This window comes from Dreissena polymorpha, chromosome 1 (assembly GCF_020536995.1).
Source record: "Dreissena polymorpha isolate Duluth1 chromosome 1, UMN_Dpol_1.0, whole genome shotgun sequence".
NCBI classification, from domain to species: Eukaryota; Metazoa; Mollusca; class Bivalvia; order Myida; family Dreissenidae; genus Dreissena; species Dreissena polymorpha.
The window spans coordinates 148414194-148438433 of NC_068355.1; the positions used below are offsets into that span (position 1 = coordinate 148414194).

The window sequence follows — 24240 nt, forward strand, 5'->3', positions numbered from 1 at the left end:
CCTTCAGTCCCCACATTCAACTTTTGACTCAAACCTATGTTTTTCTAAAAAAAATTGTTTATGGCCAAACTTAATTTTTGTCTTCTAAGTGTTATCTTGACCTTTGACGTACTGAGGCAGGTGATTCTCAAAACATAAAGTTTTTTTTATATAAATTATGTGTCTTAAGTTATCTCAAATTGTATGATAAATGAGAACATTACAGCCAAGACAAGATTTTTTTAGGGACAAAGTTGACTTTTGACCCCTTAGTGTGAACTTGACCTCTGAGGTAGAGAGACTGATTTTACAATAAACAAGACTATTGTCAACCAATATAAGTCCCTTACCGGCTCCACCATTGTCAGAAATTCCACCATTTTCAGATTTTTTAAAATATATATTTGTTGCCATTGCAACCAGAATTTTTGATGTAGGAACAAAATGAAATGACGTGCATAATGTCCAAATTGCCATCTATCCATGTTTCAAGTTTCATGAAAAAATATTAAGAACTTTAAAAGTTATCTCAAGATCCAGAAAACCTACATTTTAGCAGTATTTCTAGTCTATTTGTTGCCATAGCAACCATAATTTTTGACGTAGGAACGAAATGAAATGCCGTGCATAATGTCCATATTGACATCTATCCATGTTCCAAGTTTCATGAAAAAATATTAAGAACTTATAAAGTTATCGCAGGATCCAGAAAAGTGTGACAGACAGACTGACTGACAGACTGACAGACGGAGCGCAAACCATAAGTCCCTTCCGTTGAAACCGGTAGGGGACTAATAAAGCCTTCTCCTTGTTGTTGTCATCAGTGGTAATTTACTTCATGGCATGCCATAGTTTACCTTTAAAGACTAAGGCAGTAGTAAGACCTTGACCTTTGTGGCAGCAAGACAATTATAATATGCGACAAAGCCTCTTATAATGTATTGCATTTGTGTCAGCCAATATATGACAAAGTTGTGGTTTAGACAGGAATTTTAAGATTAATGGAAAATTTGACCTCTAAGTGTGAAGTATGATGAAGGGCATTGTTTAAAAATCTATCAATTTATAAGAAAAGGCTGAGGCACTAAATTTGGCAAAGATGGACACATGTAGAGATGTACAGATATCAAGTGCACCTTCAATCGGGGCAAAACATTGATTTGCAAAGCAGTTTCGCAACAAAAATACAAAATAGTTTTGACTGTGTTATGGTTACTAGAGAAACAGCCAAAATAAGTTCTAAATTAAGAAACTAAATTTCTACTTAATAACTTTGTGACCACCTCTGTCTTCAATTAAAACAAGCGTAATTATCACTATACTACCATCAATAAAATATCCATTTAATTGCTATTTTAATTAATTTAAATTTAGATTTAATTCATTAAAATTAATTTTTTAATGTCTGCTTAAACTTTCTTTCATCCATAAGGAAAGAGCATATGTCTTAAAAGAGTTCGACACAAATTAAATGGCTAATACCAACTTGAACTTGAATGACTTGAAAGGCATAATTTAATAACAATCTATGTACACTTCAAAACTTGTCCCTACTTAATAATATATCAATATGAATCGTGATTTTACACAAGGTTTCATACACAGATGATATTCAAACACATTTAGTATGAAGCAAATTTCTTATTTTGTCCTCACAGCATGCAATATAAAATTTACATGAGAAACATGTTTAATGTTAGTTTAATGCACAATTTTAATCATCCTAGTTATCAATACAATAAACCTGTTACTGAAACATAATAAAAGTTTTTTAAGTCATGTATAAAATAATCATTAAATGGAAAAATCATAAAGTTTCCTTCATGTATATACTGAAAAAAATATTCACATTTGGTTTTCCTAGAATGCACTTAGCAGTTTGCACCTACATGGTGCATTGTTAAGCATCCTAGCCATTTCAATGTACCTGTAATCTTTCTTCCTAAAAATGAAAGTAAAACTCTATGTATCAAACCATTTTAATCACAGCAGTCCACACCAAAAGCCTAACGTTCATACGAAATAATGATCAATAAGGGATAAAGTAATTGGAATAGATTTGGGGTTTATGAGCTATCAATATTACAATATATGTCATACAACTATTACCAAGAAAAAGTATCTGCCAAAATTGACTGCATCAGAGAACAAGAGGGCCAAGATGGCCCTAGTTCGCTCACCTGAGAGGAGTCGGTTCATTCAATCTTTACCAAACGTCAAACTTGACCTAGATATTGTCCAGACAAACATCCTGGTCAAGTTTCATCATTATTAAACCAAAACTCTGGCATATGGAGTGTTTTTGTTTTTGTAAGATTTGACCTGGTGACCTATATTTTGAGTTGACCCCCCCCCCCTTACCAAACATCAAACTTTGCTTACAAAAATAAATATTATGACCAGGATTCATAAAATCTTAAACAAAATTGTGACCTCTAGAGTGTTTACAAGGATTTTGTATAATATAATGAAAATTTTGACAATCTAAGGGCAATATTTATGGCACTAATTATGTGATATATATAAAACCAATCTTTGTACCAAGTTTCATGATGATTGGGCAAAAATTGTGACTTCTAGAGTGTTTACAAGGTTTCTCTATAGCCAAAATAGGAAAACTGCCCCCCCACCCCGGCAGCCATGTTTTTTAACTGACTGGAACCATTTTGGAACTCAACTCTCATATCAAGGAAACAAATGTTCTGTACAAATTTCATGAAAATTGGGCCAAAAATGTGACTTCTAGAGTGTTCACATGTTTTCACTATATACATATAGAGAAAAATGCCCCGCCCACTGGCGGCCATGTTTTTTCACCGATCTGGACCATTTTTTATCTCGTCCGAGATATCAATAAAACTAATGTTTGCACCAACTTTCATGATGATTGGGCAAAAATTGTGACTTCTTGAGTGTTTACAAGGTTTCTCTATAGCCAAATAAGGAAAACTGCCCCGCCCACTGGCGGCCATGTTTTTCAACGGACTGGAACCACTTTTGAACTCGACCAACATATCATTAAGGCAAACATTTTGACAAAGTTACATGAAGATTGGGCATGAAATGTGACTTCTACAGTGTTTACAAGGTTGTTTTTTTTTACCTAGTTACCTAGTTTTTGACCCAGCATGACCCAGTTTCGAACTCGGCCGAGATTTTATTGGGGCAAAGCTATTGACCAAGTTTCATGAAGATGGGACAAGAAATGTGGCCTCTAGAGTGTTTACGAGCATATGTTTACGGACAGACGGACGGACATACGACGGACAAAGACCGGTCAGAAAAGCTCACCTGAGAAATCAGGTGAGCTAAAAAGTTATTATGAATTCCACAAGCACTGATGGAACTATCCAACATCAGAAGACTAAGAGATAACAATTTGTTTAAAGAGTCCATATGCAGATTTGCCATGTAATGTTAATGAAGAAAGATCATAAGAAAACTCTGAAAAAAGAGATAATAAAATCAAATAAGATCCAATGTTCTACTCAAAAGTGAAAAGAAGACAACAAGGATCTGGTCAAGCATCTAAGCACATTGAAATATTTTTTCTTAAGAAAAGAAAGCAGACAGATAATGGCTTAAGCCAAGCACCAAATTCCGACAGAATATTGTTATTTAATTACAATTTTGAATACATTTTGTATGCATTAAAAATCCAAATGGCTTAATAAACAGTCATTCATTATAAAGATGCCATTTAAAATTAATGAATTGTGACATTTTGTATGAAAAGAGTAAACTTTAATTATCATAAAAGGCACTGTTCTTGTTGTTCATCAATTCACAGTCAACAATCACTAAGCTCAAACAATCTTTTTTCAGCATAGCAGCAAGTTACGAGTATTCTTAACCAATCCATGCAATTAGAATTGTTAAACATCTTGTTAAGGAAAATTTCTTCATGGTTATTAATGTTACAATTGTTTAAGTGAGCAACATTGATTAGTGACAAAGCAGTTGTGAGTTGTGTGAATGGTGCATTTTCATTACTACACCTTAGTGTTCGGGACCGAACCATCTTCTGTCTCCTCTTGAATTATGGGATAGCTTAATGTCTGAAAAAGTGGTATGTTTTCTATAAATGAAATTATTATACAAACATTTGTCATTTTATTCAAGAACTCTTTTCATATCTGAAATGAAAGTTTGGAAACAATTAGCAGGTATCTGTTCAAATTTTACAAGCTGAAATAGTCTGGTTACTCTTTTATCTAACAAAAACACTCCAAATAAGGATTTATATAAATTGAATTATTTATTTTTTTAAACAAGAGAGCTCTTTATCACTCACCTACGTAATGATGTGAGGCCAGTTTCAAGCTCATGGGTATGTTTTAAACAAGTCTCTATAAATTTGGTGACCCTGTTCTATGGAAAGTTTTAACCACAGAGGCATGATTTGAGCACTCTTTGCAGACAGTGTAGAGGACCAATAGACAATGAGACACACCAAATATAAAAGCCTTGACCCTTGTGCATACAGATTGTATAAGTTATTTACTATCTATGGATGGAAGAATCATTTCTCTTTATAAATCAGGAGAGCCATGGGGCAGGGCCAGTTTGACCCCAGGGACGTGGTATAAACAAACGTTGTAAAGGAAAAAAAAAAGAGTAGAAATCAAATATTTTTTACTACTGACTTGCAATTTAAAAAAAAAAAAATCTGGTGACTGCTGGGGCATTGCCAGTTTGTACCCAAGGGACAGGAGATATACAACAAGGGACAGAAGATATACAACAAGGGACAGGAGATATACAATTTCAAACACTAAATATTTAAACTATGACCCTTCCAGTTTCCGAGATTGTTCAGCTATTTATAAATAAGTTCTATATAAATGACGTGAAAACTAGAGACTGGCTCATTTTGATAGTAAACCTCTGAGCCTTGTGATTATAAAGAAAAATATTTTGTTATTTTTCTCCATTAAAATATATGTTTTGCTCTGGTGACCAACATATGCAGCACATTGAATTGATTTCAACAATTTTGAAAGAGGATCAGCCATGGATCTTGCGATTTGTTGCCAACAAACGAATGAAGACACATGACAACAGATGCTGGAGAGCCACAGACCACAATAGATCACCGTGATCATTTCATGCTCAGGCGAGCTTACAACAGAAACATCTTGTATGAATTCTATATTGACAGTTGTCACCTCCTTCACACAGACGAGATACACTTGTACATTACCTTGCATTAGGTGTTGTACAATAGTTTCCTTAGAACAGATATCTAAATCATATCATTTTAACAATACTGTTAAGTTCTCATAGATGACCAAATCCAACTTTCACTGAATAATGAAAACATATTATGTGTGCAGTATAATTAAATTTGTTAAACATGATTTATGTAATTATCTTTAATACGAATCTTGCTTCAGTAAGGTAATTTTATTGTTTTTATAATTATATTTAGAAGACAAAGATTCAGCCTTAAAATCACCTATAAAACACCTAACTTTACAGTAGATTCTGACATAAGTGCACGTGATCTCAAACACATTATTTCAGCACTCACCACTTCCTCCATGACAGCTATCTGCATGCCCTGTTTGAAGAAGTCCCTGAGTGCAAGAAGGTCATCTCTCACCACTGCCTTCGTCCAGTTGCACTCCAGCTCCTCTGCCCAGCTGAGCTTTGCAGAATCCACAGGGGACACCTGGCAAGCAAACATAAAATAATTATAACATAACATAACATATGGTTTATTGTAATACAAAGCCTCCGGCCTAAAAAACAATTATTCAATAATCATCCAATGTGGTGACAACAGAGATATGTTAATTAATAATATATTATTAACGAGCAGAACATGATGATGGTTACGATGATTGGAAAAAAAACACACTCAAGTATATCTTTTCTGTTTTTCTTTACAATTCACGCACATCTAGACACATTCTAGGAAGTACACACACAGTCCTACAGTGTTCTCCAGACAAAATTCTGAAGCCAGTTATATATTCAAAGTAGCCGGCGACTAAGCAATACAACTGGTGTATTTGCACCATTTAAATTTATATTTTGGGGAGAGTAGCCGGCATCTAGATAGAATGTAACCAGTGAAATCGCCGGCTGCCGATACATCTGGAGAACACTGGTCCTACCTGTATTCTGATGTATTTCCTATTACAACATTCCTATATCACCTTGATTTTCTTGGGTTCCCCTGCTTTGTCCTCTTCTTCTTCCTTCTTCTTTTCCTCAATGTCTGACAGGACAGATGGCGCAACTTGTGCTGAATAACACAGCAAAATGTGCTAGCAATACAATACTTCCATAACTTTGTGGAACTGAGTTCTCTTTATTTCTATTTTTAAGATTCAATTTCAGAACCAGAAACATGCATACCGATAAAATTGCTAAATTAATCAAGTAAACTGAAGTACATGTTGCAATTAAAATGCACACAAGGTCATCAAAACATCTCTGACTGTATTTTTCGATAAGTTGCACCACTCTTACCATCCATGTATCTTTGGCAACAAGTACTGAATCAACATATGATCCTCACTCTGGGAAAACAGGGCTTAATGCATGTACATAAAGCATCGTCCAAGATTAGCCTGTGCAGTCCATGCCTAGACTGGATTATTTTGTTTAGAAAAGAATTCCTGTAAACTTAAAATATCAAAGAAATGCAAACTGAACAGGCTAATCTGGGACCATACTTTACACCCATGCATTAAGCCCTGTTTCTCAGAGCGTGGCTCAAATTATGTGGTTACCTACCCTGTGGTCAATGGTGTGGTTACCTATTCTGTGGTCAATGGTGTGGTTACCTATCCATGTGGTCAATGGTGTGGTTACCTACCCCTGTGGTCAATGGTGTGGTTACCTACCCCTGTGGTCAATGGTGTGGTTTTCTACCCCTGTGGTCAATGGTGTGGTTACCTACCCATGTGGTCAATGGTGTGGTTTCCTACCCCTGTGGTCAATGGTGTGGTTATCTACCCCTGTGGACAATGGTGTGGTTACCTACCCCTGTGGTCAATGGTGTGGTTACCTACCCCTGTGGTCAATGGTGTGGTTTCCTACCCCTGTGGTCAATGGTGTGGTTACCTTCCCCTGTGGTCAATGGTGTGGTTACCTACCCCTGTGGTCAATGGTGTGGTTATCTACCCCTGTGGACAATGGTGCAGTTACCTACCCATGTGGTCAATGGTGTGGTTATCTACCCCTGTGGTCAATGGTGTGGTTACCTAACCCTGTGGTCAATGGTGTAGTTACCTACCCCTGTGGTCGATGGATTGGTTACCTACCCCTGTGGTCAATGGATTAGTTACCTTCCCCTGTGGTCAATGGTGAGGTTAACTTACCCCATGGCCAATGGTGTGGTTACCTACCCTGTGGTCAATGGTGTGGTTACCTACCCCTGTGGTCAATGGTGTGGTTACCTAACCATGTGGTCAATGGTGTGGTGACTTACACCTGTGGTCAATGGTGTGGTTACCTAAACATGTGGTCAATGGTGTGGTTACCTACCCCTGTGGTCAATGGTGTGGTTACCTACCCCTGTGGTCAATGGTGTGGTTACCTACACGTGTAGTCAATGGTGTGGTTACCTTCCCCTGTGGTTCATGGTGTGGTTACCTACCCTAATGGTGTGGTTACCTACCCCTGTGGTCAATGGTGTGGTTACCTACCCCTGTGGTCAATGGTGTGCAGGATATCAGGAGCCTCTGTGAAGACCACACTCTTCTCAACCTGCTCAACTCCACTCAACTCCTGTCGCGAAATAGTACATTATTATCACGTGGGCCTTACACTGGGCTTAATGCATGTGAAGTATTTGATAAGCCTGTGAGGACTGCACAGGCTTATCTGGGGTGAGACTTTATGCACATGCATTAAGCCCCCTTTCATAGAGCATGGCTCGATTTTTGTTTATTTGTCAATAAACAACTTTTTGTCATCTAATTTGAAAAAATAACCAATTAAGGGGCTTAACAGTTTGATTTTAATTCATCAGAACTCTAAACATTTGTTTATTGGCAAATAAAAAGGCATTTAACAATTTTTAAACCAAATTTAATTTTCAACTAAGATGCCTCATAAGATTTCCTATGAAAATGTTTTCGGTATATATAAAATCAACATTGTTAAAGATCTTTCTTTTAAGATTTGTTATCAGTTTACCGTGTCTCCTATGTCAGAATGTTCTGTCCTCTCTGACTTCAGCCCTGAGAGTTCAGCCATCTCCTGTGAGTCATCATGTCCGACGTGGTCCGCGAATGTTCGTAGTGTTGAGTCTTCCAGGAACATGAACTGAACAAAGTACTTCCTCTCTATTACTGGAAACTCTGGCTGTTCCTCAGGGTTCTGATAAAGATGGCAATTAAATACAATCTTATATGTGGTCATCACCACCAGCATTAGTGACATTCTTCATTAAACAGCCATTACTAATTGTCTTGGTAAGACAATTTCTTTTCAAGATATCTGTAATTAACAATCATCTCAATTCTGCTACAAACAAACACATGCTGTAATCCTATTTTACTATGAAAACGGTGCTAAACAACTGTCATATTTGCAAGCTCATTTGTATATGGTAATTGTACTAATTTACAGCTTTTGTTGTACTTCTTACAAAAGCAAGTTTTAAGTCAAGCAACATCATTTTCCTTCATTAAAACCGACAAATATTTGAGCTAGACTAAGGTTTAAGCAATCTAGTCCACTCCCAGCAGCAGCAATCCTACCTTGAGCTCCTCTGGCATGGGTAGTCCCTTGATATAGGTCACAGTCAGCTTCACCTTAGCCTCGTCCAGGATGTGCTCTGTAAAACATGCATGCAGACACCTAGATACCCACATTGATCACTCAGTGTTTTGTTTTGCCCAATGGTTGTTTTTCAATGGTTGTTTGTCCAGAACTTTTTGTCTGCAAGTTGTTTGAACCAAGGTTGGTAGACGAAGGTTGTTTGTTCAAGAGTTGTTAGTCCAAGATTGTTAGTCCCAAATTTTTGTTCCAGGAGATGTTTGTACAAAGGTTGTTAGTCCAAAGGTTGTATGCCCAGGGTTGTATGTTAAAGAGTTGTTCATCTATATGTTGTTTGTCTAAAGGTAGTTGTTGGTCTAAAGGTTGTTCAACATAAGATCTTAGCCCAAAAAGTTTGTTTGTATAAAGGTTGTTAGTCCCACTGTTCTTAATCCCAAGGTTGTTTGTCCAATGTTGTTTTTCCAATGTTGTTTGTCTAGGGTAATTTGTTCAAGGCTAGTTTGTCCCAGGTTGTTGTCCTGGGTTGTTTTCCAAGGCTTGTTTGTCCAAGATTGTTTGTTTGTCCAGGGTTGTTTATTTAACATTTTGTGTCCAGGGTTGTTTGTCCAGGATTGTCTTTTGATAGTTGTTCTGGCCGGGGTTGTTTGTTCAAGTTTAGTTTTTTCCAGGACTACTTTTCAAAAGTTGTTTGTCAAGGGTTGTTTTCCAGTGTTGTTTTCTCAAGTTTGTTTGTCAGAAAGTTGTTTGTCCAGGTTTTTTTGTCCAAGTTGATTAGTGCAAGTTTGTTTGTCAAGGTTTGTCAATCCAAGTTTGTTTGTCAAGGGTTGTCAATCCAAGGTTGTTTGCCAAAGGGTTGAATGTCCAAGTGTCCAAGGATTATTAGTCCAGGGTTGTTTGTCCAAGGTTGTTAGTAAAGGGTTATTTGTCTAGGGTTGTTTGACCACTGTGTTTAGTCAAGGGTTGCTTGTCTTGTGTTGTCTGTCTAGGGTTGTTTGCCTAAGGTTGTTTGTTTACAGTTGTTTGTTCACTGTTGTTTTTCTACGGTTATTTGTCAAAGGTTGGACGACCAAGGTTGCCAAGTATTTTGTCCAAGGTTTTTTGTCTAGGATTGTTTGTCCAAGTTTAAGAGTCTAATGCTGTTTGTCAAATGCTGTGCATCCAGCGTTGTATGTTCTCGTATGTTTGTGCATAGATCAGATTATGCAAAAATGTCTGATATTATTCATTTAAAATAAATCAATATATGCATAAGATTGGCCAACTCACTCCTAAAGCTGGTCAATAGGTGTCAATATATGCATAAGATTGGCCAACTCACTCCTAAAGCTGGTCAATAGGTGTGAATATATGCATAAGATTGGCCAACTCACTCCTAAAGCTGGTCAATAGGTGTCAACACATCAAATAGATTGGCCAACTCACTACTAAATCTGGTCAATAGGTGTCAATATATGCATAAGATTGGCCAACTCACTCCTAAAGGTGGTCAATAGGTGTCAACACATCAAATAGATTGGTCAACTCACTCCTAAAGCTGGTCAATAGGTGTCAACACATCAAATTTGGCTCTTCAAGAAAAATTTATGAATAATTGAATAGCCTTTTTCTGATTGTTAAAAACATATTTCTATAAAATGGCAAATGACGATTAGTAATGGGTTGTTTGTCCAGGGTCATTTGTGAATGGATCAGATTATAAAAATATGTGCTTATATTAATCATTTAAATATAAACCAATATATGAATATGATTATGCATAGCATTACCCAGACACCAAAAAGACAGCTAAGGTAACCCGACACTGACAAAAAATTGTGTAGTATAGCTGAGACTATTTTGTGAAAAGTCAAGCATTAAACTTAAATATCCTAAATCCTTGAGAAATATCTCAGCCCCTGCCATGCTTTCTTACCTCGCCTTCTGGCGAGGCCCTTAAAATAGTGGCGCTCATCTGCAGAGATCATGATGTCATCAAGGACACTCAGCTTCCTAAGACAGTCCACTGTGTAACCACGGTAACCAGGTATCAGCTAGATAAACAACACACATCAATGTTTAAGTTAAGATATTATTAACAAATGCAAATTGGTATGTGTTGCATATATTTTCAAACACACGTGTAATGATTTTGTCAGTAATTATAAATACTGTTTTATAGACTAGTGTTACCAATGTAGGAAAAGAATCATCACCTTACTTAATGCATTTACAGTAATTTTACTTAAGCAAATACATGTATCATCTGTGAAGTCTGTCCAGAATGAAATAAACCTTTCCAAACTATTTCCCATGACAAGCCTCATGTACAAAACATCATCCCCACTTACTGACAGCGGGTTTCCCTGCAAAACCAGGTTGCGCATTTTTGGCAATGTGCTGAGTTTCTGCACGACATCCAGGATGTCACTGAGATTGTTGTTGCTCAAGTCCAGCGACAACAGTTGGGGCCTACAGTGCAAATAACATATTGACAAACATCAAGAGGGGCAACAGTTGGGCTCACCTATTAAATAAGCACAATGTCAAATATTAGGAGGGACAACAGTTGGGGCCTGCAGTGAAAATAGCATAATGTCAAACATCACTTAGGTAAACCGTTGAGGCCTATGCTGAAAATAACATAATGTCAAACATCACTAAGGTAAACGGTTGAGGCCTATGCTGAAAATAACATAATGTCAAACATCACTTAGGTAAACGGTTGAGGCCTATGCTGAAAATAACATAATGTCAAACATCACTTAGGTAAACGGTTGAGGCCTATGCTGAAAATAGCATAATGTCGAACATCACTTAGGTAAACGGTTGAGGCCTATGCTGAAAATAGCATAATGTCATACATCACTTATGTAAATGGTTGAGGCCTATGCTGAAAATAACATAATGTCAAACATCACTTAGGTAAACGGTTGAGGCCTATGCTGAAAATAACATAATGTCAAACATCACTTAGATAAACGGTTGAGGCCTATGCTGAAAATAGCATAATGTCGAACATCACTTAGGTAAACGGTTGAGGCCTATGCTGAAAATAGCATAATGTCATACATCACTTAGGTAAACGGTTGGGGCCTATGCTGAAAATAGCATAATGTCAAACATCACTTTGGTAAACGGTTGAGGCTTATGCTGAAAATAGCATAATGTCAAACATCACTTAGGTAAACAGTTGAGGCCTATGCTGTAAATAGCATAATGTCAAACATTACTTAGGTAAACGGTTGAGACCTATGCTGTAAATAGCATAATGTCAAACATCACTTAGGTAAACGGTTGAGGCCTATGCTGAAAATAGAATAATGTCAAACATCACTTAGGTAAACGGTTGGGCGGCCTATGCTGGCAAGAAACCGTCGGAGACGGTTGATGCTCCACAAAGGTTTTTTTTGTCACAACATTGCACTATATATTCAGATAAAAGGAAACGTCTTGAGGGCTCAGTAGTTGGGGGGACAATCATTTTTTTATAGAAAATTTAAATTTCAAAGGGCCATAACTCTGTGAAAAATCATCCGACCAGAACCCGCTGATGATATGCACATCTCCTCTTGGTCGTGAAGCTTCCCATAAAGTTTCATTGAATTCCGGTCATAAGTTGCTGAGAAATAGCCTGGACAAGAATTTCACTATATGTACAGTTAATGGAAAATTTCAAAGGGCCATAACTCTTTGAAAAATCATCCGACCAGAACCGGCTGATAATATGCACATCTCCTGTTGGTAGTGAAGCTTCCCATAAAGTTTCATTGAATTCCGGTCATTAGTTGCTGAGAAATAGCCTGGACAAGAATTGCACTATATGTACAGTTAATGGACAATTTCAAAGGGCCATAACTCTGTGAAAAATCATCCGACCAGAACCGGCTGATAATATGCACATCTCCTCTTGGTAGTGAAGCTTCCCATAAAGTTTCATTGAATTCCGGTCATTAGTTGCTGAGAAATAGCCCGGACAAGAATTGCACTATATGTACAGTTAATGGAAAATTTCAAAGGGCCATAACTCTGTGAAAAATCATCGGACCAGAACCCGCTGATAATATGCACATCTCCTTTTGGTAGTGAAGCTTCCCATAAAGTTTCATTGAATTCCGGTCATTAGTTGCTGAGAAATAGCCCGGACAAGAATTGCACTATATGTACAGTTAATGGAAAATTTCAAAGGGCCATCACTCTGTGAAAAATCATCCAACCAGAACCTGCTGATAATATGCACATCTCCTCTTGGTAGTGAAGCTTCCTATAAAGTTTCATTGAATTCCGGTCATTAGTTGCTGAGAAATAGCCCGGACAAAAATTGTGCACGGACGGACGGACGGACAGACGAAGCGGCGACTATATGCTCCCCCCAAAATAAATTTTGGGGGAGCATAAAAATAGCATAATGTCAAACATCACTTAGGTAAACGGTTGGGACCTATGCTGAAAATAGCATAATGTAAAACATCACCTAGGTAAACGGTTGGGGCCTATGCTGAAAATAGCATAATGTCAAACATCACCTAGGAAAACGGTTGGGGCCTATGCTGAAAATAGCATAATGTCAAACATCACCAAGGAAAATGGTTGGGACCTATGCTGAAAATAGCATAATGTCAAACATTAATAACATATTGTCACATGTTAATGTCACAATGTCATGCACACACCATATGAAAAAACAGCTTGGCCAACAGTGAAAATAGCACAATGTAAAAACACAAATAACATAATTTCACACATTAATTGCAAAATGTCACTTATAAAAAAACACAACTGCACACATGAATAACACAACATCCCACAAAAATAACCAGCCCTGTGTTCGCAAATGTTTTACATTCTGACATCAATTTTTGATTTCATTTGTATTGTTATTTCTCATAGATTTTTTGTTGTAAAAATTAATATATCTATTTAATTTCAAATAGAAAGTCTGTGTCAACAAACTGACAACGATTTTGGGCATCTTCATAACAAGCCATATTCAATCTTATGTTAATCTATGTACAGTGCCGCAACAATTCACTTGGATGTCACATAAAATCAATTATGTGTTGCTAAGTAAAATTTATGTTCAAGTCAATGAAATCTTTTGCAAACATTGGTCTTAACATATTTCAAAACGACAAATGCCTTGGACTAGATCTGAATATGGAGATAATCAACAGAAATCTCCAAGCTCCTTACCAATATTGAGCAGTCAGGTAATCTCCAAGCACGTTGAGTTTGTTGTAGCCCAGACCAAGGTGTATCAGTCGAGGTGGTTTCTCACAGAGTGCAGATAGGTCACTTACCTGATTGGCACACACCTCCAGAACCTGAAAAACATGGGCGTGTGTGAATTGTTACATGAGCATACATGTAGTTGGGGTGTCCTTGATTAAAGCTTTTTAAACACATACGGTACCATTGTAAAGATGCCAGATTAAATCTTCTACATCATGTTTAACAAGTCTTAGTTATTTGAAAATTACTCAAGAACTGACAGGATCTACAGCTTTCAATTTACAAACTATCCATGTATTGTTCGGATAATTTATTTTTTTCATTACATTTTTTGGCTGAATGATTGAAGCAAGCAATATTGCCCAACCGGGTTGGTTTTGTGTTTGTTTTGTTGGATGTTTTCACCATTTTCAACAGTATTTCAGTCATGATAATGGCAACCAGTTTTGCATTTCATACATTCCTGGGAAAGCTGGTGTACCAGTGACAAGTGAACATATCTATGGCAGTAACTTACAACAGCCCTACTTGATTCAGAGGTAGGGGGAGAATGGCTATGGAAAATATTATATTTTTATTTTATCACCAATCCCCATTGTTAAGTAATTTACTAAATAAAAAAATGAGGTATAATGGTTTGACCAATGAACAATCACATCATATTAACAAGGGCTGTTTGTAAAACATGCATGCCCTCCATATGGGCTCTCCGTTGTAGTGACAGCCATTGTGTGAACATGTTTTTTATCACTGTGACCTTGACCTTTGACCAAGTGACCTGAAAATCAATAGGGGTCATCTGCCAGTCATGATCAATGTACCTATGAAGTTTCATGATCCTAGCCATAAGCATTCTTGAGTTATCACCCGGAAACCTTTTTACTATTTCGGGTCACCGTGACCTTGACCTTCGACCTAGTGACCTGAAAATCAATAGGGGTCATCTGCGAGTCATGATCAATCTACCTATTAAGTTTCATGATCCTAGGAATAAGCGTTCTTCAGTTATCATCTGGAAACCATTTTACTATTTCGGGTCACCGTGAACTTGACCTTTGACCTAGTGACCTCAAAATCGATAGGGGTCATCTGCGAGTCATGATCAATGTACCTATCAAGTTTCATGATCCTAGGCATAAGCGTTCTTGAGTTATCATCCGGAAACCATTTTACTATTTCGGGTCACCATGACCATGACCTTTGACCTAGTGACCTGAAAATCAATAGGGGTCGTCTGCAAGTCATGATCAAGGTACCTATGAAGTTTCATGATCGTAGCCATTAGCGTTCTTGAGTTATCATCCGGAAACCATTTTACTATTTCAGGTAACCGTGACCTTGACCTTTGATATAGTGACCTGAAAATCAATAGGGGCCAACTGCGAGTCATGATCAATCTACCTATCAAGTTTCATGATCCTAGGCATAAGCGTTCTTGAGTTATCATCCGGAAACCATTTTACTATTTCGGGTCACCATGACCTTGACCTTTGACCTAGTGATCTGAAAATCAATAGGGGTCATTTGCAAGTCATGATCAATGTACCTATGAAGTTTCATGATCCTAGGCATAAGCGTTCTTGAGTTATCATCCGGAAACCATTTTACTATTTCGGGTCATTGTGACCTTGACCTTTGACCTAGTGACCTAAAAATCAATAGGGGTCATCTGCAAGTCATGATCAATCTACCTTTCAAGTTTCATGATCCTTGGCCTTAGTGTTCTTGAGTTATCATCCGGAAACCATTTTACTATTTCGAGTCACTGTGACCTTGACCTTTGACCTAGTGACCTGAAAATCAATAGGGGTCATCTGCGAGTCATGATCAATCTACCTATCAAGTTTCATGATCCTAGGCCTAAGCGTTCTTGAGTTATCATCCGGAAACCATTTTACTATTTCAGGTCATTGTGACCTTGACCTTTGACCTAGTGACCTGAAAATCAATAGGGGTCATCTGCGAGTCATGATCAATGTACCTATGAAGTTTCATGATCCTAGGCCCAAGCGTTCTTGAGTTATCATCGGGACACCACCTGGTGGACGGACCGACCGACAGACCGACCGACAAGTGCAAAGCAATATACCCCCTGTTCTTCGAAGGGGGGTATAAAAACATAATGCTTGAAATTACATTGAATGAAAGCGTCATATCAAATTATGAACATTAATTATATTACCATATAAACACCATACCCTAATAAAAACCATCGATCCCATTCCATATTTTTATATTTTCAATATATTATGAAAGTCTATGTTTTCTTTAAAGACAAGCAGATCGTTTTTGTTTATGTTGCTTATAAATGTGTTTCTTTAAACATGGTGTTTGAAAGATAAACCTTTAATGTTCCCACCTTTCTATGTCATACCTTCAAATTATCTGGCAAGTTGTTGCTGTTGATGCGAGAAATCAGGTTACAACTCAATGTTAGCTCTTCAAGGTTTTTGAAACGCATCAAATTCTCGTCAATCTCAGTCACCTAGAAAATTTGAAAAATGGCTCACTTTCATCTAATCTACCAGCATTTAAAATAACCTTAATAATGCAACTGTCTCACAAAGAGAAACATCAATTTGATTTTAAATATAATGACATCATACCTAAAAGAATTGTTGAGTATAAAATGATTACAACCACAAGGAACGGTGAATTAAAAAACAACAACAGCTTACATTTTTGTTAACTATTCTGAGTGTTTTAAAATAGCTCAAGACAAAGTTGTCGTCAATGAGCCAGGGTGATTTTACAGCCAGTTCCCTCAGAGGTTTTGCTTCTTGTGACCAGCTATAGTCCAGACTCCACGGTGATTTGGCAGACCCAACATACTCTTGGAGCGTTTCTGTTTTTTCATGATTGGCTCCAAAATCTGACAAAAGTTTATATATTAAAGTATCATTTTTTATTGTATTTCACTTGTAAATTATGAATTATTTTCATTTGTATCAATTCAAACAACACCTAGACAGATTATCATTCTACTGTAACCAGGGCGGTCCAACTTTTGTTAAACACAAAACAGTGTCATAAGTGGTTGAATTTGAGTAAATGCAAAAGGGAAAGGGAGCCATGCCATGGGAAAAAAGGTTATATGCCATATGAGGCCAGGGTAGCTCCAGACCAGCCTGCACATACGCCCAGTCAGGTCAAAAACTATCCTGCCCGCTATTACATAACAACATGGTTTTGTGGTCTTACTATAATTTAGAATAAAAGTGATTTCAATATTATATTTTGTAAGGTTCAACTTATAGAGCTTGATTTGGCCATGAATGACATATTTAAACTGATTAAAAAATAATATCCTACTGAAACCTTCAATTGGGAATTCTTAGGTCCAATTTGGGAAAAATATTTACTTTTTTCCATTGGTAATGGGTCCCCCTACCAGACCCTAATTTGATATAAAAAAAAAACAAAGATTATGCAATTTATATTTACTCAGGTATTGCAATTTGTTCTGCTGTTTATAATACGAAAAAAATATATAAATCAAAAACTAACAGCAGAGATTTATTCCCATGTGGTCAACAAATAATGGTTTTGTAAATTTGTTCTCAGATGTTCAACAATAACAATTTCAAAGATATTACTATGCCTTTATATTGTTTTAATCTTTGATTACACACTGAATGTAGGAAGAAATTTCTAACGGCAAAATGACCTTACACACTGGCAAACATACATGAGATTTCAAGCATTGAAAAGCGAGAAAAAATTATCAAATAAAAAATGATTGAAATGCATGATCATTATCATCTTTATGAATAATAATACAATGCATTTTGTAAACACAAAAACCACTTTGCATAGATCATTGTATCGCCAATGGAAACATATTAAAAAAAACAAGATACCGTCGGAGACGGGTGATGCTCACCAAAGGTTTTTTTGTCACAATATTGCACTATTTATTCAGATAAAACGTCTTGAGGGGCATAACTTTGGACAAAATAATACAATGGATCGTTAAGCAACTTTTAAATTTCAAAGGGCCATAACTCTCGAAATAAATCATCTTACCAGAACCCACAAATAACATGTGCATCTCCTCAAGGTAGTTAAGCTTCCAATAAAGCTTCATTGAATTCCAGTCAGTAGTTGGGGAGAAATAGCCCGGACAAGTATTGCACTATATGTACAGTTTATAGAAAATTTCAAAGGGCCATAACTCTGTGACAAATCATCCGACCATAACCGGCTGATAATATGCACATCTCCTGTTGGTAGTGAAGCTTCCAATAAAGTTTCATTGAATTCCCATAATAAGTTGCTGAGAAATAGCTCGGACAAGAATTGCACTCTATGTACAATGGAAAATTTCAAAGGGCCATAACTCTGTGAAAAATCATCCTACGAGAACCCGCTGATAATATGCACATCTCCTCTTGGTAGTGAAGCTTCCCATAAAGTTTCATTGAATTCCAGTCATTAGTTGCTGAGAAATCGCCTGGACAAGAATTGCTCTATATGTACAGTTAATGGAAAATTTCAAAGGGCCATAAGTCTGTGAAAAGTCACCCAACGAGAACCGGCTGATAATGTGCACATGTCCGCTTGGTAGTGAAGCTTCCCATAAAGTTTCATTGAATTCCGGTCATTAGTTGCTGAGAAATAGCCCGGACAAGAATTGCACTACATGTTTATGTACAGTTAATGGAAAATAATCCTACGAGAACCGGCTGATAATATGCACATGTCCTGTTGGTAGTGAAGCTTCCCATAAAGTTTCATTGAATTCCAGTCATTAGTTGCTGAGAAATCGCCCGGACAAGAATTGCTCTATATATACAGTTAATGGAAAATTTCAAAGGGCCATAAGTCTGTGAAAAATCATCCGACAAGAACCGGCTGATAATATGCACATGTCCTGTTGGTAGTGAAGCTTTCCATAAAGTTTCATTGAATTCCGGTCATTAGTTGCTGAGAAATAGCCCGGACAAGAATTGCACTACATGTATATTTACAGTTAATGGAAAATCATCCTACGAGAACCGGCTGATAATATGCACATCTCCTCTTGGTAGTGAAGCTTCCCATAAAGTTTCATTGAATTCCAGTCATTAGTTGCTGAGAAATCACCCAGACAAGAATTGCTCTATATGCACAGTTAATGGAAAATTTCAAAGGGCCATAAGTCTGTGAAAAATCATCCGACCAGAACCGGCTGATAATATGCACATCTCCTCTTGGTAGTGAAGCTTCCCATAAAGTTTCATTGAATTCCAGTCATTAGTTGCTGAGAAATAGCCCGGACAAGAATTGCACTACATGTATATGTACAGTTAATGTAAAATTTCAAAGGGCCATAACTCTGTGAAAAATCATCCGACCAGAACCGGCTGATAATATGCACATTTCCTCTTGGTAGTGAAGCTTCCCATAAAGTTTCATTGAATTCCGGTCATTAATTGCTAAGAAATAGACCGGACAAAAATTGTGCACGGACGGACACACGGACGGACGGACATACGAAGCGGCGACTATATGCTCCCCCTAAAAAAAATTTGGGGGGAGCATAATCAACCCTTTACAAACCTTTAAGTGTGATAGAAAATTGACTTTCTACTTTACTGTTGCTTTTTACATTCTTGGGGGCTGTTGATGGCACAGTTTCTCTCTAAAAAAAAAAAAGTTAAAATTTCAATTATTTATTTGATAACATTAACACAAGCCAAACAAATCTTCAATTTGAGTGCCGTATTTTTTTCTAACCTTGCAATATTCTCTACTCACGCTAATAATAAAGTACATGTATCATAAATGTATATCATTCAAATGAACACAACATACTAAGACAAGTTTATTGCATAAATCATGACTAATTAAAAACTGATACAACCAAGTAATACTTCTCATTTGAAATAAAATAGAAATGGAAACACTGAAAACAATAATGTTAGTCGACCCATAAGCTAAATAAAACATGGCATTTATTCATGAGATGTCAAGCACATTTATAAATAGCAAGATGCACCTGATGAAACTCCTAATTATAGGTTAAATATATACAAGATGATTTATTGGTGAGTTGTGGTGAATTGTTATTCAATAGTAAAAAAAATTATGTCGAAACAAAAATGTATTGTGGCAACCTGTTATACCCAATATGATATCTAAACAAGAGATGTGTTTGTCAGGAAGACAATGCCCCCCTATTGCGGCGCTTTGAAGTAAAATTTCAATGTATCATTTGGCAGGTTTAGAAATTATCTCCCTTTTGAAGCTTATTACTTCCCTTGGAATGTATTTTTTGACTTTTGACCTTGAAGGATGACCTTGACCTTTCACCACATAAAATGTGCAGCTTCATGAGATACACATGCATTCCAAATATCAAATTGCTATCTTCAATATTGCAAAAGTTATGGCCAATGTTAAAGTTTTCAGACGGACAGACAGACGGACAGTTCAACTGCTATATTCCACCCTACCGGGGGCATAAAAATCATTAATACATTTGGTCAGGATCAGGTACAAAATAGTTTAATGGATAAAAAAAATTGTTTGCTGTGGCCTAGTGGATATGGTGTCCTCCTATCGAACAGAAAATCAAGGGTTCAATCCTTTATCATGTGACAGCGTTCTTTAGATCTCCCCCAAGAACACCAAGTTCTGGTTCTACTCAGGAAACAGACTTGAAAGTCGTCCATTGTTGAGAAAAAGCAAACAAGAGGGCATGAAAGGCCCAAAGACGCTCACCTGAGATAACAAGATATACATATTACTGGGACAAATCTTCTGACGAAGTTTCATGAAGATAAAAAAATAAACCTCTAGAGTGTTAACAAGATTTTACTATAGCCATATAAGGAAAAATGCCCCGCCCCCAGACAGCTATGTTTTTCAACCAACCGGCATCATTTTTGAACACTTCCAAGATATTATCGGGATGAATCTTCTGACCAAGTTTCATGAAAATCGGACAGTAAATGTGGCCTCTAGAGTGTTAACAAGATTTTACTATAACTATATAAGGAAAAATGCCTTGCCCCTTGGAAGCCATGTTTTTCAAGCAAACATAATTATTTTACAACTCATCCAAGATATAATTGAGACCAATCTTCTGACCAAATTTCATGAAGATTGGACAATAAATGTGGCCTCTAAAGTGTTAACAAGGTTTTACTAAAGCCATATATAGCCATATTAGGAAAAATGCCCTGCCCCTGGTGGCCATGTTTTTAAAGCAACAAAAACAATTTTCAAACTCATCCAAGATATCATTGGGACAAATCTTCAGACCAAGTTTCATGATGATCTGAAAATGAATGTGACCTCTAGAGTGTTAACAAGGTCATACATTTCAATATACAAATGTAATTTAAAATAAAGCTAAGAAGAACATGTGTCAAAAAATGTGAAATAAGCCAGATATTTAATTCTGCAATCTAAAATTTCTGTAAAGTCGAATTCGCCAGAATGTATATCATGCATGTACGATGTGAATCTTAATTTAGATCAATGGTTGTTTTTAAATTCCTGCAGCGATGTCTATTCATACGACACACAAACACTAACTCCGATCCTAATAAAAAGACAAATTCTTTGGTTATTGTAGGAAAATATGTACTCAAATATCTTCGTCACCATCGGCTCGGGGCGCTAATTTGTCTTTGCTGCATTTTATGAAATTTATGAAATTCGTCTTCAATGTCTTGCCTATTTTGTGTTATTGTAACATCTATTTATCAATATATTACAATTTAACACATATAAAAATCGTATAGTCTCGCTTGAAAAAAGAATGCCATATTGTACAGAATCATCAAATAATAAAAAACATATTCAAAAGTTTGCTATCTTCCAGAATGTAATTTATAATTAATTCCACTTAATCTTCTTGTGCTTACAAAAAATATTTTAAAAAGGGAGACAACTCTGTCAATTCAACATAATTTTTCAAAAGCCATTTTGCATTTACTTCCCTTGACATGCTTAACTAGAGTGTTCACAAGCTGCTCTACTACATGTATATAAATATAAGGAAAATGACCCCCCCAGCGGCCATGCTTTTTTACCGATCCAAACCATTTTCAAACTCAACCGTCATATCCAGAAAACACATGTTCTGACCAAATTTCATGAACATTTGACCAAAAATGTGATTTCTAGAGGGTTCACATGTTTTCACAATATACATATAGAGAAAACTGCCCCGCCCCCCTGGCGGCCATGTTTTTACACCGATCTGGACCATTTTCGAACTTGTGCGAGATATCAATGAAACCAGTGTTTTGACCAAGTTTCATGATGATTGGGCAAAAATGTGACTTCTTGAGTGTTCACAAGGTTTCTCTATAGCCATATAAGGAATACTGCCCCGCCCCCTTGCGGCCATGTTTTTCAACAGAATAAAACCATTTTTGAACTCAACCTACATATCATTTAGAAGAACATTTTGAAAAGTTACATGAAGATTGGGCATCAAATGTGACTTCTACAGTGTTCACACGGTTTTTCTTTTTTTGACCTAGTGACCTAGTTTTTGACCCAGCATAACCCAGTTTCGAACTCAGTCGAGGTATCAATGGGACAAATGTTCTGACCAAGTTTCATGAAGATCAGACAATAAATGTGGCCTCGAGAGTGTTCACAAGGCAAAATGTTGACGACGCACGACGGACAAAAGGTTGTGCTCAGGTGAGCTAAAAATTGGTATTTTCCACGTATCCTCTCATTACTGTGTATAGAGCAATTAAGGAAACAAGTAACATTGTTTCTATATTAATGCAAACAATGCAGCAATAAATGGATTAATTAAAATCCTGTTAAATCCATATAAAAATAGTTTATTTACATGGTGTTTAACCACACAAAGCCACGCGTTTGTAATATGAAGTCCCCACACTGACCTGACATTTTTCTAACAGTTCAAACGCGCGGTTGCACTTTACTGAAAAAATATAGAGAAAACTCTTACGATGAGTGGGCTCTCCACTTTATCCCATTAAAAATGGTGAAATATTTAAAAAGAGATCCTTAACAATGTTAATTGGGTCGCGCTTTATTCTCTGAAAAAGTCACATTGTATAGGCACCGTGGATACTGCAACAACTTATCAATGTTTACCTGTCTAAAGAAAAAACTCGTGCAAATGGTAACATTAAAGCAAGAAATAATTGCTTTTTATTTACTTTGTTATTCTTTCGTATGCTCTATCCACCATATTGTGAATTGTTGTAATGTTGCGGACAAAAAGTGTTGCTATTGTTTAGGTCCCAGCACATGAATCGTTTGCACAATATGATATTTGATTTAACCTAAGTCAATAACGATGTCGAACAGTCATCATATATTTACACTGTTCGAAATTGCAAAATGAAAATGTCGGCAAGAATAGTGTGTTGAAATATCATTTAAGTTTTTTAGGTTGCATGCAAAGGATAATGTCAGTAGGCTGCCATTCAGGTATATTTAATGTGTTTTGAAGTTTATTTATCGCTTTCCTTAATTGGTAACCATCAACGTCTGTTAAATGATGCGCACGAAATCTGTGAGCAAAACTGGGAATGTGTTCATGAAGGGGTCCAATATGTACTCCCAGAGCCGCCATAGCAAAGGATCTGGGAGTAAATATTATATAAAATATTATATGGACTATGTATGTATCTATCCAGATCAATATGTATTTATCCAGATCAATATATCTTCTTTTTTTTCTAAAAATAGCATAGATACACACCCATAATCTACAAACGTAAAAAACTTAAATCCCACAAAAAAGATGAAGTGACAATTTTAATAAAAATAGAGACATAGATCTAGAATCAACGACTCTATAGTCAACGATAGAAAACAAGTACTCCTATAAATATTAGGTCGATTTAGTATTTACACGGTAGATTACGTCTATCGTTGAGTGACCTGAATCGACGCTGCCCTAATTCGACGCATTTTTTGTTTTGCCTCTGTTTGATACATAAGCGACATCCGTTGACGTCATACAATAGCACATGGTACTCTACGCACAATTTACTATAGTTATTATTTGTTATGTGGAAAATAGCGGGTTAAAAGGTAAGATATGGTTGATCGGTTTGCAATTGATGGATTTTTATGTAGTTTACTTAATGCAAAACTTTTGAACACTTTATACCCAATTGTCTTTGTTAATAAGACCGTGGAATAATGCATCGGTTTCGTCTGCAAATGTTTACTATTTTATTCATGAATCACGTGACTGCCATTTGACAAAACATCGTATAAATACATTTATTTTCACTATGAAAAAGGTGTACGAGTAAACTTTGATTTGAAGTGCGGATATGTTTTTGGTTATGCTGTAATACAATTTTAACTATATGTAGC

General features: G+C 36.5%; 1 protein-coding gene across 10 annotated transcripts in view; it reads right to left on the minus strand.

Moving 5' to 3' along the window:
* LOC127855333 (leucine-rich repeat-containing protein 43-like) overlaps positions 1-24240 on the minus strand; it is a 40592-nt gene that overhangs the window by 15546 nt on the left and 806 nt on the right. For 6 of the 10 annotated variants that reach the window (XM_052390866.1, XM_052390844.1, XM_052390859.1 and 3 more), the window contains exons 2-14: positions 19468-19549; positions 16605-16798; positions 16301-16411; positions 13888-14018; positions 11046-11166; positions 10631-10748; positions 8700-8776; positions 8134-8316; positions 7641-7722; positions 6144-6232; positions 5513-5653; positions 3978-4037; positions 1907-1921 (exon numbers count right to left, since the gene is read on the minus strand). In XM_052390866.1, coding sequence (XP_052246826.1) covers positions 1907-1921; positions 3978-4037; positions 5513-5653; positions 6144-6232; positions 7641-7722; positions 8134-8316; positions 8700-8776; positions 10631-10748; positions 11046-11166; positions 13888-14018; positions 16301-16411; positions 16605-16798; positions 19468-19549 — 1404 coding nt within the window. The remainder of the gene's footprint in view (positions 1-1906; positions 1922-3977; positions 4038-5512; positions 5654-6143; positions 6233-7640; positions 7723-8133; positions 8317-8699; positions 8777-10630; positions 10749-11045; positions 11167-13887; positions 14019-16300; positions 16412-16604; positions 16799-19467; positions 19550-24240) is intronic. The other 4 variants (XM_052390874.1, XM_052390829.1, XM_052390885.1 and 1 more) reach the window with 2 other exon arrangements.